This window comes from Spea bombifrons, chromosome 10 (genome assembly GCF_027358695.1).
Source record: "Spea bombifrons isolate aSpeBom1 chromosome 10, aSpeBom1.2.pri, whole genome shotgun sequence".
Lineage (NCBI taxonomy): Eukaryota > Metazoa > Chordata > Amphibia > Anura > Pelobatidae > Spea > Spea bombifrons.
In genome coordinates this window covers 5,953,554-5,965,488 of record NC_071096.1, presented here as the reverse complement: position 1 = coordinate 5,965,488, position 11,935 = coordinate 5,953,554, and the positions used below count along the sequence as shown (strand labels likewise).

At 42.6% G+C, this 11,935-nt stretch overlaps 1 protein-coding gene across 3 annotated transcripts in view; it reads right to left on the bottom strand.

The window, feature by feature from the left end:
- Window positions 1-3,121: 3,121 nt before the first annotated feature.
- The window catches only part of SHANK2 (SH3 and multiple ankyrin repeat domains 2), a 164,907-nt gene continuing 156,093 nt past the window's right edge, over window positions 3,122-11,935 (bottom strand). For all 3 annotated transcript variants that reach the window (XM_053448763.1, XM_053448764.1, XM_053448765.1), the window contains 3 exons: window positions 11,715-11,735; window positions 7,723-10,135; window positions 3,122-3,918 (listed from right to left, as the gene is read on the bottom strand). In XM_053448763.1, coding sequence (XP_053304738.1) covers window positions 3,363-3,918; window positions 7,723-10,135; window positions 11,715-11,735 — 2,990 coding nt within the window. In that variant the 3' untranslated portion in view covers window positions 3,122-3,362. The remainder of the gene's footprint in view (window positions 3,919-7,722; window positions 10,136-11,714; window positions 11,736-11,935) is intronic.

Here is an 11,935-nt window from a genome sequence, read left to right as displayed (position 1 = left end):
AAGTGGAATTTGATGTTTTTTAGCAGGACTCCCCCTTTGCTTAATCATGTTTATACCCCCATTCCTGCCGCGCAGATCTTTGTAACTTCACCCCACCTCTCATATATTTTATACATTAAGGCCGTGGGCCGGGTATGTGTCTGAACTCCCAGAATCCTCAGCCATCGATCTGTGCTGTCCCCGCGTGCCGAGGAGCTGCTCTTCGATGTAAAGCAGACTGGGTGGGGGTTATGCTTTTATCTGGTTTTGCATAAAGCACTTCATGTACGATCTGATTTTGTAAATGAGACTTCAATAAAGTTTGTTTTTTTTTTTCTTTCCCAACCAAGTTCTACGTTTTATTTGGTAAAAGCTCTCACGGTGAAAGGATGTTGGGGTTTTTTTTTTGCCTTTTTTCTCTTTTTTTATGCAGAGACTCGCCGGTGCCGTTTAGGGAACCCACGTACCTGCGTCGTTTCAGAAGTTAATGGCGTCTGATGGGTGTAAGAGTGAAGCCGTGAGCTTTTTGTTAGGCATCGATATTAGTAAGATTTCTTTCTGTTCCCCGCATCTTTTTAATTCTGTGATCCATAAAATAAATGGGAGAATCCAACTCCCTCATCTTCCCAGTATGCCAAATGATTTGGCTTTAGTGTTACAACCTGCGTTTTATTTTTTTCCTTTATAACTTTAAATGTGTTGATAGATTTTTCTTATTGTTTTCATTCTGCATCCCCTGTTAAGTCCTAAAGACCCATTCGGCCCCCGTCTAGTCGCCCGTTTCTCCTGCTATAAAGACTCAAACCTTAATCAGTCGTTGGTCTCATCTTATATTCAGGAGCCGTATATCTATCCCATACATGTTTAAATCCCCCTCACTGTGTTAACCTCTACCACTTCTGCTGGAAGGCTGCTCCACTTATCTACCACCCTCTCAGTAAAGTAAAACTTCCTTGCATTCCATCCAAGCTTCGACCCTCTCCCTGACCAATAACTATGGTTCAGATGGAAATTGCCCCTGTGGCTAGCTAAATGTTATTGATTTAAGAATGAAAAAATCACTTGCCCATACGGTATTCTAAGTCGTTCTAGAATTGCCACCAACGCCGGGTTCCCGCTCCGTCCCGCGCCGCTTTTGCTGTAAAATGTAAAAACTTGAGCTCGACATTTGGCAACGTTTGTCTTTTATTTATAGTTCAAACAGAACATATTTTTTCTGCAATCAGAGCCACATCCGTAGTGCAATATTCTATAGAATTTCTTACAAGTATTTGGTTGCCATACAATAGTTTTTGAGGATTTTGGAAAAGTGCAATTACAGCAGCTCGGTTTAAAAATGAGTAAAATGTATCGTTTGAGTTAAAAGCACAAAAAAAATTACAACATTAACAACGTAAATGCAGGCGGATAGCACACGAGAGCAGGAAAATGCTGAAAAGAAAGATATTTTTTGTGTTATGGGGTGAAATACTGTATTTTTGGGACTGGCTCTGTTTTGTCTGTTTTTTTTGAATGGTTATTCCCCCTCCAGAGGAATGAAAAACATATTTTTGAAACAAAAAAACTTTCACAGGCAAAAAGGTTTCTGTGATGTAGAAATGAACAGTCACACCTAGTCGTCTGTATAATAGAATAAAGAAGAGAATCGCACGGAATTTCTCTGTTCGCCGCTGTGCAAGTTTTACACAATTTACAAGGTTTTTTTGTTTATGTTTTGTAAAATGTTGGTGTTTATATCCACAAAAAATTACATAAACTATTGATATGTAGAGAAAAAAAATTCTTTAAATTACACTATCTAACAAAAAGTTCTAAATCTAAGAGTCCTGAATCCCCGAGGGGCGGCCAAGCGTCCTCCCGCTGCCCTCAGATGATGGGCCTTGAAGGATGATGGGCGTGCGGTCTGGACGAAGCTTGGCCGCGCTTTTCTAGAGCATCCCCCCCCCCACGCTAAGTAAGCGATGTGTTAATATTGTGTCTATACAATTGATCCATACGCAATACAATTGATCCATACGCAATGCATTGAGCTGTATTCCTAAGAACCCATCGCGGTTTGTGGCTGCTTCTCCTGGCCGCGTTGGCCGGCTCCCTAGGTATTTAAGTATTTATGGCGTATCTTTATTTTTTTACAATTTTGTTTTTGTTAATTAGCAAATGATTCGTTTTCATACATCCTCTCATAAGACACCGGGTAAAAAATATACTATTTATTTAGCTCTTTAAATGTTAACGTCGTTTCTACTACATACATGTTTGCGTTTAAGTGCCTGAAAGTCACACGACAAGCAAAAATTCACATCCATTCCTGGAAACGAGCCCCCCGCGCCTCGAAACGTAGGCAAAGGTCTGCCGCGATCGCACAAACTTGGTTTCCTGGCACGTATAGAGAGAGAGAGGTAAATCCATATGTATCCCGTAAAAAAAGTAGCATGGCCTTTAGTTTACATATTTAATTCGGAAATAATCACCAAATGGAAGACAACGATGGCTGAAGAACCATTTCGTACACTTCGTAACGAGGCTGAGGGTTTCACGACAGAATAATGGATAGAGAACAGAAAAGAATATGCAGATTATTAAAAACTTTTTTCCCCAATATTCTAATACGGTCTTGCGCAACAGATAATGGAAAGTAACTGAAAATACTCTCAACTAAAACACCTTTTTTTTGTTTTGTTTTTTTTATATATATATTTTTTTTATGACAATGGAACTCAATTACAAATTAAGACCTGAAAGAAAGATGAAGACGGGTGTTAACCCAGGGCCGGCGGATGAGTTTCGCCCCATCGCTAGCTGGAGAATCGGACGTAGCCCCCCACCCCAAGATTAACCCTTCCGGGGCCAGAGGAGGCAGTGCCCCGTTACCGGTGACGCAGAGCGGGTATAAATGACTTGCTTCCGTAAGGGGTTTCAGTATTTTAATCCATTACCGCTGCATTATTTAGACTCGCCGCTGAAGAAATATTTGTTCTCCTAAGAAGTTCTAATAAATATAGAAAATAGAACACAGCTCAGCTGCTTTAGGTTCATCCAAATGAGGCTGAATTTTTAAAAAGGTCAGACTTTTTTTTTTTTCCATATTTTTTTTTCTCCAAATAGTTATTCCACAGAAATAGAATTATTAAATCACAAAAAGTTCTCTTGTTTTTTCCCTAACCTGGTGTTTTTTTTCTTTCTCTAGAACTAAAGTGGCACCAAAGCAGCCTAGTAGACCAGCCACTTATTTCAGTAAAATATTGTGCTTATAAATGATCTGTACAGCTATTTAAGTAAAGAAAAGGATATTTCGTCGTTTGATGGATTACGGGCCCTATTAAGAAATTTAGAAAGGAAAGGACTTTTAAAATAAAAAGCGAAGAGGCAGCGCTAGGTAACTTTTATCTGTCCAGTAGCTGTTTTAAAGCTCGTTCTATATTCATTCTGTGGCCAACTCGGGTGACCCCGAGATCTATCAGGTCTTCCTTTTGAAGGCTTGGTAAATGGGTTCCATCGATTTCATTGTCCATAAACATTTCTTTGTGTTCTCCGAGGTGTAGGCTTTCCAGCCAGTCGGCCACGTCTTGCTTAGTCCACATGTGGACGGGTTTTGCTGAAAAAGGCTTATTAGAAATTGGCTGTTGCAAAATAGATGGGGAAGGGGACCGGCTTCTCCCCATGCTCATCCCAAAGAGGTCCCCGCCGGGAGGCTGGGTGGGTAAGACGAACACATCAGACATGGAAGATGGCGGAGCCGACATTGGACCTGGCTTAATATCTCTGGTGATCTCGGCCGGAGACACCACGGGGCTCGGGGCGCGTCTCATCCCTGCGATCCTGCCATCAAACTCGGGGGTCCTGTTCTGCAATGTGATTGGCTGGTGAGCTCCGGGACGGACGGTGAACGTGACCGTAGTATTTCTGCTACCTGAGACAGTACTCAATGCATCTGAGCCCCTGCAAGAGAAGCACGCAAAATAATTAGAATGTGACCGAGTAGACATGTCACTTTTTAACATTTTGCTGGTTGAATACATTTACCGAAGAGTCACGACGAACAACAGACACCATCACGTGAAGAAAGCAACAGACGGCATATATGCAGTTAGTAATAATTATTATTTAATGAATCTCGATTATTTAATGAATCTCGACTGTCCCTGACCAGAGACTTATTAATACGTCACATTACTCACCGATTACTCAGAATCATCCAGAATCACTGGAGCCAAATGATTATGTACTACTACTACTACTTAGGTTATTTCCTGGCTACCCATTGTACAGCGCTACAGAATATGATGGCGCTATATAAAACAATTCCTAAAAATTAACAGGCTACATGATCTCAATCGGGTGAAACCTACCTATCTGATAAAATAATGAGTGAGAACTTTGCTTTGAAGTAACTCCAGCAATAAGAGATTCATCGATAATGAAACATAACAGTCAGCCACAGTGTTCTGGCCTCCATCAAACACACAATGCAATGTTTTCAGCCCAACACCAAAAAATGTCTTCTGCTTGTTATATTTTCTTAAAAAAGAGCGCTTTTTAAAATAATTATCCCAATCCGTCTAAATCGCAGAGAAAATGCAGAAAAAGCACATCAGGCTTTTTTAGTAAAAATAACGTAATGATATTTAAAAACGTCACTGCACTTATCGAGGGCTGAATTTGGTCCCGACGCAAGGAAATTCCGGAACATTCTTCGCCAGCCATCAGCTTGGCCCAATCTATACGACACGAATTAAGCTCAGCTCCGGCCTCGTCTAAGAAGGCAGATCCCCGGCTCTATTCAGCAGATCCAATTTACATTTACAACCAACTCAATGGCCACAAGACGGCACCCGAAGCCCGTCGGTTCCATCGTTTGCAAACAGAACATCTCGCTTTACTCTATTATACTTTAATACTTTAACTGTGTTTCGTTTTAAGAATTCTAAAAGAAATACGTGATCTAGGTTCACCAATTTCTGCCTGTGAACAGTCTGCCCCCCTCCAGCTCTTTCCTATTTCCCTGAAAATTACAGTTTTTCTTCAGAATAGTAACACCAATGCTTTTTTTTTTGCGTGTTTACCCTATTATCATGTGTAGGTCTATATTCTGAATACTATGTAACAAAAACACAAGACACAATGCAAACATCACACAAACGCAAATATTAAAGGCTTGGCCATCGCAGGTCTCGCGATGGTAACCTCCTGCTTCCTTCGGTTCCCAAAGTCTCCCTGAGCTGTCTCGTGAAATGTTAATTTAATAATTTTTTGAATCTTGAGGTTAATAAATTAAACATGATAGACATTCCTGCCTTAAGAAGAACAGGCAGCGATAGTATTACCCAGCCCTTTGGCAAAGAAGAGGTTACACAAAGTTTAATATGAATTATTTGACGCCGAAACACACTCCAGAGAGTTAACCCACGAGGAGCCTGACTGCCTGGGAACCGAGGAGCTTTTTGAAGCTTTCTGCTTTACTTCAGGGTGTTTTTCTTATTTACATTTTAGGAACTTTTAGAGTAACTTGGAAAATATTACTCTCCAGAGGAGCATGGCGGGTCTGATGCCACATGTCTTTCAGACCCAAAATAACATATGTTTGCAGGTAGGTGAGCACCCAATCTTGGCGGTCGGCAGATGAGAAGTCGGCCATCCCTGATACCTGCGCAGGTAACCACCAGTTAAGGGAGTATGTAATGTTCGGTTTGTCTTAGTCTATCACTGCTGGTTTTGTCGGACCCTTGGAATGTATGGACTGTAAGAAGCGCTGTGGGAGTTGTTGGTGCTAAATAGAATAATAATAATAATAATAAATAATATGTGCGGGTATTTTCTAATTGGTGTTATGTTAATGCCCTGGTTTCACCAACTATGAAACTTATGTTATAAAACTGTATCTAGGAGATAAAGGTTGGGCCATAACATGATTCTGTGTTTGTAGGAAAATGTGTGCTTATGAAATTTATATTATATATATATACACAATCAATAAGGGGGAACAGTTACATTTGAAATGGATTCAAGACCAGGGGTCTCCACAGGGCCACATTTAAATTTTACACATTGCTGAGTAACCCATGCAAACCCTGCATCAAATGAGAAGCTTACAAACTAACAGAAATGCCATTTTTTTAAAAAAAATATCCTAGCAAGATCTATAATTTGTAAGAAATTATACATGTATGTATATGTGTGTGTGTGTATGGCGTTGGAGGGGCTGTGTATGTATGTGTATGGCGTTGGAGGGGCTGTGTATGTAAGTGTAAGTGTATGGTGTTGGAGGGACTGTGTATGTATGTGTAAGTGTATGGTGTTAGAGGGGCAGTGTATGTATGTGTAAGTGTATGGTGTTGGAGTTGCTGCGTGTGTATGTATGTGGAAGATATTATTACCCTGTATTGCCCCCAAATCATCCCTTCCATCTCAATACCCAGGATTATTTGCCCTTCATACCCTCCACCAGCTTGCCCAAATTAATATTTTTGCATGTGTGTATTACTCTCAGTCTGCCTGCAGGTCTGACCATAATACCTCATATATGACATCATACATCATATATGATGTATGATGTCATATATGAGGTATTATATATGACATCATACATCATATATGACATCATATGTCACGTCCAGTTGCGGCCAGATATTCAGATGGCCGATCCCAAGTAAGGCAGCCTGCCGGTGGCAACTGGAGTTGCTGCGGGCCATTTAAAAACTTGTGGCGGGCCGGATTATTATGTATGTGTGTATCTATATATATATATATATATATTTTTTTTTTTAAATGTATTTATTTATTTTACTAAAAAGTGCCATTTCTCTGAGTTAGGGTCCCATGCTTGTGCCCTTCTATTTCATTCAAAGCAATACGGGCATCATAGCTCTTGCCAGGGATCTGAAATAAGAGTTTACGGAGTCTTGTGGCAAATCCCACTCGGGGCCTGAGCTAACGTATAAATGACAAACAAAATAAAAGCAGATATGGGGGCCAGGGCATCTTAAGAGGTGATAAGAACAACTGAGATAGCATGTTTGCTGGAGAGCAATTTTCTCTTTTTAGTAAACACGGTCTGTAATGTGTCCATTATCCTCCATCAGTGAGGATCAAAAGCAAACCGAAAAGGAGAAAAGCCAACATCAGAAGAAACATACGGCTTTCACCAAAAGCCGGGCTTTCAGGTTCCAAGGTGATATGAGAAGGGATAAAGAAATGGAACCGGGTAGCCTACAGATCATACCCCAAAACCAAAAAGCCTTAATGAAGATACAGTAAAGAATGGTCGCTAAAGGGTGCTACGTCTACCTGACATGGATAGGGGAGAGACGCAAGATAACAAGCAGAGCATCCATCAGGCCTGGACTGAACACGATTTTAGGACAGGTCAGAGTTGACCGACTCTCCACTTCAACCAAATTTCAAATACCAGATGGAGTGCAGTCACTATAGCAACCATTGTGATATCTCTGCTGATTGTAGCAGATTCACTCCCATCATATATACTTATTTTTTCCATTCTGTAATCACAGTCATTCTATCCTGCAAACAAAAAAACTTATTTTCTGCAGTTATCTGAAGTATTGGGGATACGGAGCTGTCACAGCGGCCAGCGGACTACAATTCTCATGGTCCCCGGTCAGTGTGAACGTGTTGCAGTTCACCAACCAGCTAAGTATCACCCTGACCGCTATCTATGTAGACCTCTAGAGCATGCACTACAGGGTTGGCTCGACCCACAAAGATACGAAGCCGTTTGTTCATTACCTTGTGCTGAGATTTGCTGTTTTCATCCCAGTTGGCGATTCCAAACCTTCTCCGGGTTTCAAAGCCTTTTCCCTGTTCATCTGCTGCAAGATGGAATTTAATTCGCTAATGACATTGGCTTTGGGGCTTGGCATCACCGGGCTTTTCACCTCTGTGGCGTCGCCCCACAATTTGGAGGTCCTTTGTTGCCCAGCCTTGGGTGTGTTGGGCTGCATTCCAAGAGGGGGTGGCGGAGGAGCAGGAGGTGGGATAACAAAATTGTCTATATTTTCTTCAAGAACAGCATCCTTGTAAAGTGCATTGCTTTTGCTGATTATGGGCTTCACTTTTGGCTTTGGAGGTACCGGGGGTTTGTCGACTAGAAACGCTTGCCCATCTGCATAGACTGTACATGTGTCCAGATTCTCTCCACCCTCGGACGATAAGGTAGATATGCTCGAGACGGTGGAAATAGTGCTTGTCGTCTCTAAATGATGGTCACTACTGCTGCGGCTGTCCACCTCCTCGATCCCAGAGTCCGTGACGTTGTCAAAGCTTTCGGGGTGCGTGATGAACGAGGCAGGCAGGCAGTTGGACATGCCCAAAGGCTTTTTACTTTCTAAAGAGTTAGAGGCAACGTTGGGATGGAATGAAGTCGGAGGGAGAGTCCCGTTTTTTCTCTGATTCAAAAAGTCAGACATGGTGGAGGGCGGCATTGCAGACGCATCCTCTGGGATGTCGAAACTGTTAGCGAACTCCAGAGGAGGCGGCAGGGGCTCAGTGAAGATGAAATCCTCATCCACATCTATCGAGGCAAAAGGCGGAGGAGGGATTCGGAAAGGTAGAATGACCGGCTCGTCCACAGAGCAGACGGTTATGATGGCTTTGCTAGGAGGTGCAGGGGGTCCGGGGTCCGTGGTTCTGGGCAATGAATTTTCTAGTTCTTCAGGACGTTCTGATGCTTTAGTGCTGGGATTGTCTGGAGATGATAACTTCTCTGCTTCTTCGTTTTCACTCAGAACATCATCAGCTTTGGTTGTATCTACTGTGTGAACCATGAGCAGCCCAGCTGTCTTCTGCTGTGACGTGTCCATGATGTTGATTAACATGTTCTTTTTCTCCTCGTGGCGTTTTTCCTCCTTCACCGTGTCCGGTTCATGCTTGCTCTCGGTCTCTTGCCTCTTTAGGACCCCTCGTTGGGGCTGCCTATTTGAATTGATTGCCGCGGTTGCTGGAAATGAACTTTCTGGGCTGGATCGTAGTTTTGTGTCAATATAAAGTGGCTTGTTGAGATCGGCTTTTTCAGGTTCGGGAAGGCTGGGGATGGGTTGGCTTTGTTCCTTTATAACCCTGTCTCTAGCAGCCAACGCCAGAGCCAGAGGTGAATTAGGATCTAGAAGCTTTCCTGTAACCGGATGCATGTAATTGCCCGGCGCACCGACCGGTTTGGCTGAAGTTGCATTGTTTTCCTGACCTTTTCCCTTTCCTGCCCTTGAATTGTTCAACTCTCCCTGATGGCTGGATTCATAGTTACCGAAGAAATTTGAAGACCCTCTGTTTATAATCAGTGAGGACGGAGCCATAAAATGCTTCAAGCTCTCCTCGTGGCAGAACATGCCCTCATCAATTGACTTGGAGTGCCGCAACCTTGGGCTTGGGGTAGGGCAAACGCTCTCATCTCCCATGTCCGTAGACAAGAAGGCTGGAGAGTTGCGTCTTGCCTCCAACCTCTTCTCCCTGTCTCTCACTGCACCGGCGATAGCAGCAGCAAAGGGACCGCTCACGTTCAACGTGTCATCTGGCCGCAGTTGGCCAAGTTGCTCTGAGTTCTGGAGGTCCGTCTCCATGCTGCTTCCTTGGCTGCTTTTTCCACTGCTGCTGGTTGAAGGTTCTTTTATGATAATGGTTGGGATTGGAATGGAGCAGGTCTTCTCTGGACTGTCTTCCACATTGGATTGTTTCACCAGCATTCCCTTCCGCCTTGCAGGTTTGGCAGGAACATACATGGCTTTGCTCCCTAACTTTCCAACTTCAGAATAGGGATTTTCAGGCATCTGGCCTCTCTTATTTACGAAATTTTGCTGGGGTGCCGCTTTGCTGCTATACAAGTCCTCCGCATCTAACGAGAACCTGTCTGACTCGTGTCTGAAAAACACGCTCTTGTCTCTGATCATTGTCCCTACAGTGTCGGATCGGACAGCCGGCGACGGAGACTTTGTTCCGGAATTTTGTGTAAACGTTGGCTTAATGGTGCCATAACCTCTAGGACTCGGAGACTTAGGGGCATTAAATGGTGACGGTGAAGGTGGAGGTGGAGAAGGAGGTAAAGTCGCTGGTGGAGGTGGAATGTCTTCGGATGCATCCGGCATAGACAGACTTCTGGTAAACTTCAACATAGGAGGTGCCAAGAACTGCTTTTCTTCTTCAGTTATACCTGGGGAAGGACACAAAGAAACATTACATTTTCCACCATGGACTTCTTAATTTACCTTTCACCTCACCAAACATAGGTTGAATGGGACCTTGCACACGCCTAGGGGCAACACTGCTTGTTTACCTCCATTATAACAATAATTTACATCATTGAAATGAGATTTTGTAGACACTGAGTTCCAAGACACCTTTTTGTGTCCTACAGTTCAGTGACTCTGAAACCAGCCTTACTCGAGATCCAATGGCTTCCAAAAGCCGGCTTCTCTAACTATAAGCATTCACACCACCCGTGATTTTTAACTCTCGTTCTGATGAAGACCTCATTAATATCATTTATTTCCATTTCACTTACAGTAACTGTCCTACTCGCACGCAACAAATACACACAGACGTTTGATGTGCAGTTTAGATTACTTGAATTATCATCTTCGTTATCTTAGAAATTACAGTCTGATGTTTTCAGCAAAGAAGGAACATTGTGCAAATGCTAGCTCATAATTATGTGCAACCATCAAACGGTAACATAATATTTTGAATGAAAAATTGCTAATGGTACAATTCAACAAAACTGATGCACAAATGGAAATGATCACATATAACAAGTAAAGCGATGATTGGCGCGGGTGCAATGTATGCGCTGTGTATGAATTGCATAGATGTCCTGATGCCAGAGGACATAATAACTCCAGTGAGTCGGACCTTTGCACGTTAATGCGTAGAGTGCATGCGACTTTAAATTTTATGACTTTCAGACACTCGCATGTCCTCACCTAAAACTCACAAACGTCATTAAATGGAAAACGCTAAAGGATTTTAAAAAGTTTGCTGTATTAACCGAGAATCCACCCCAAGGGTAATATTTTCTTTAACGCCATCCCACAAAGGGATGGGAGCGAGAGGAGGCACAGCTGCGGGGAGGCGGAAGCCCTTTATTACCCTCCACTGCACATGGGATCGTAGAAGAGGGGGCTATTCAGTTAATAACGAGTTCTTGGGACCCCCTTTCTTTTTTTGTTGCTTGATGTAGCGACAGGGGGTTAGAATGCACATTTAAAAGTCGCAGGCAAATTGCAGGTTAATGAATTGAAGATTAGGGGAGAGCGAGCGCCAGGGGTCTCGCGCTCGTCTTTAACGAAGGAGCGATCAAATCTTGTATTACATCACAGTTATAAATGAGAAAAATGAAAAGATGATTTCACGATACAAACCATGATGTGACAGTAACCGGCTTCGAAACCCCACTACCTAAGGCGACGTATTTTCTTTTTACACCACATTTTAGAATAATTTTCTCCTCCAATGATAATTCCCTGAGCGCGGAACCCCGTGCATTGCCTAATACAGCCCTGTCTGTCACATCAATTCTATTGACACCTTCACAATGCATACCTGTAGGTGACAATGACGCCAGTCTTTTATATGGTAAATAAACAGACAAGGCAATGAAAAGCATCGGTACAACTTGCCGCTAATATGCATTAATTACAGCTAGCAAATATAACTATCGGTACATGCAAATGAGCAGGTATAAATATAATCAGTTTGTAATTACACATCCTATAATGTACCAAACTACTAACCTGACAGAGTGATTCTGCTGTCTGACAAAAGGAAATTGCTCGTTAATTATGCAGAAAATAATTTTCCATCTCTGCTGCCTCATCGTTTCACATCGGATTACACAGTGTTTTAAAGAGAATCATTAATGCTGCAAACGGAAGCCTCGATGCAAACTTTAGAACTCAACAAACACACAAACACCCCGTGTTACGCATCTCAAGATCAAGCGAGTATATATATC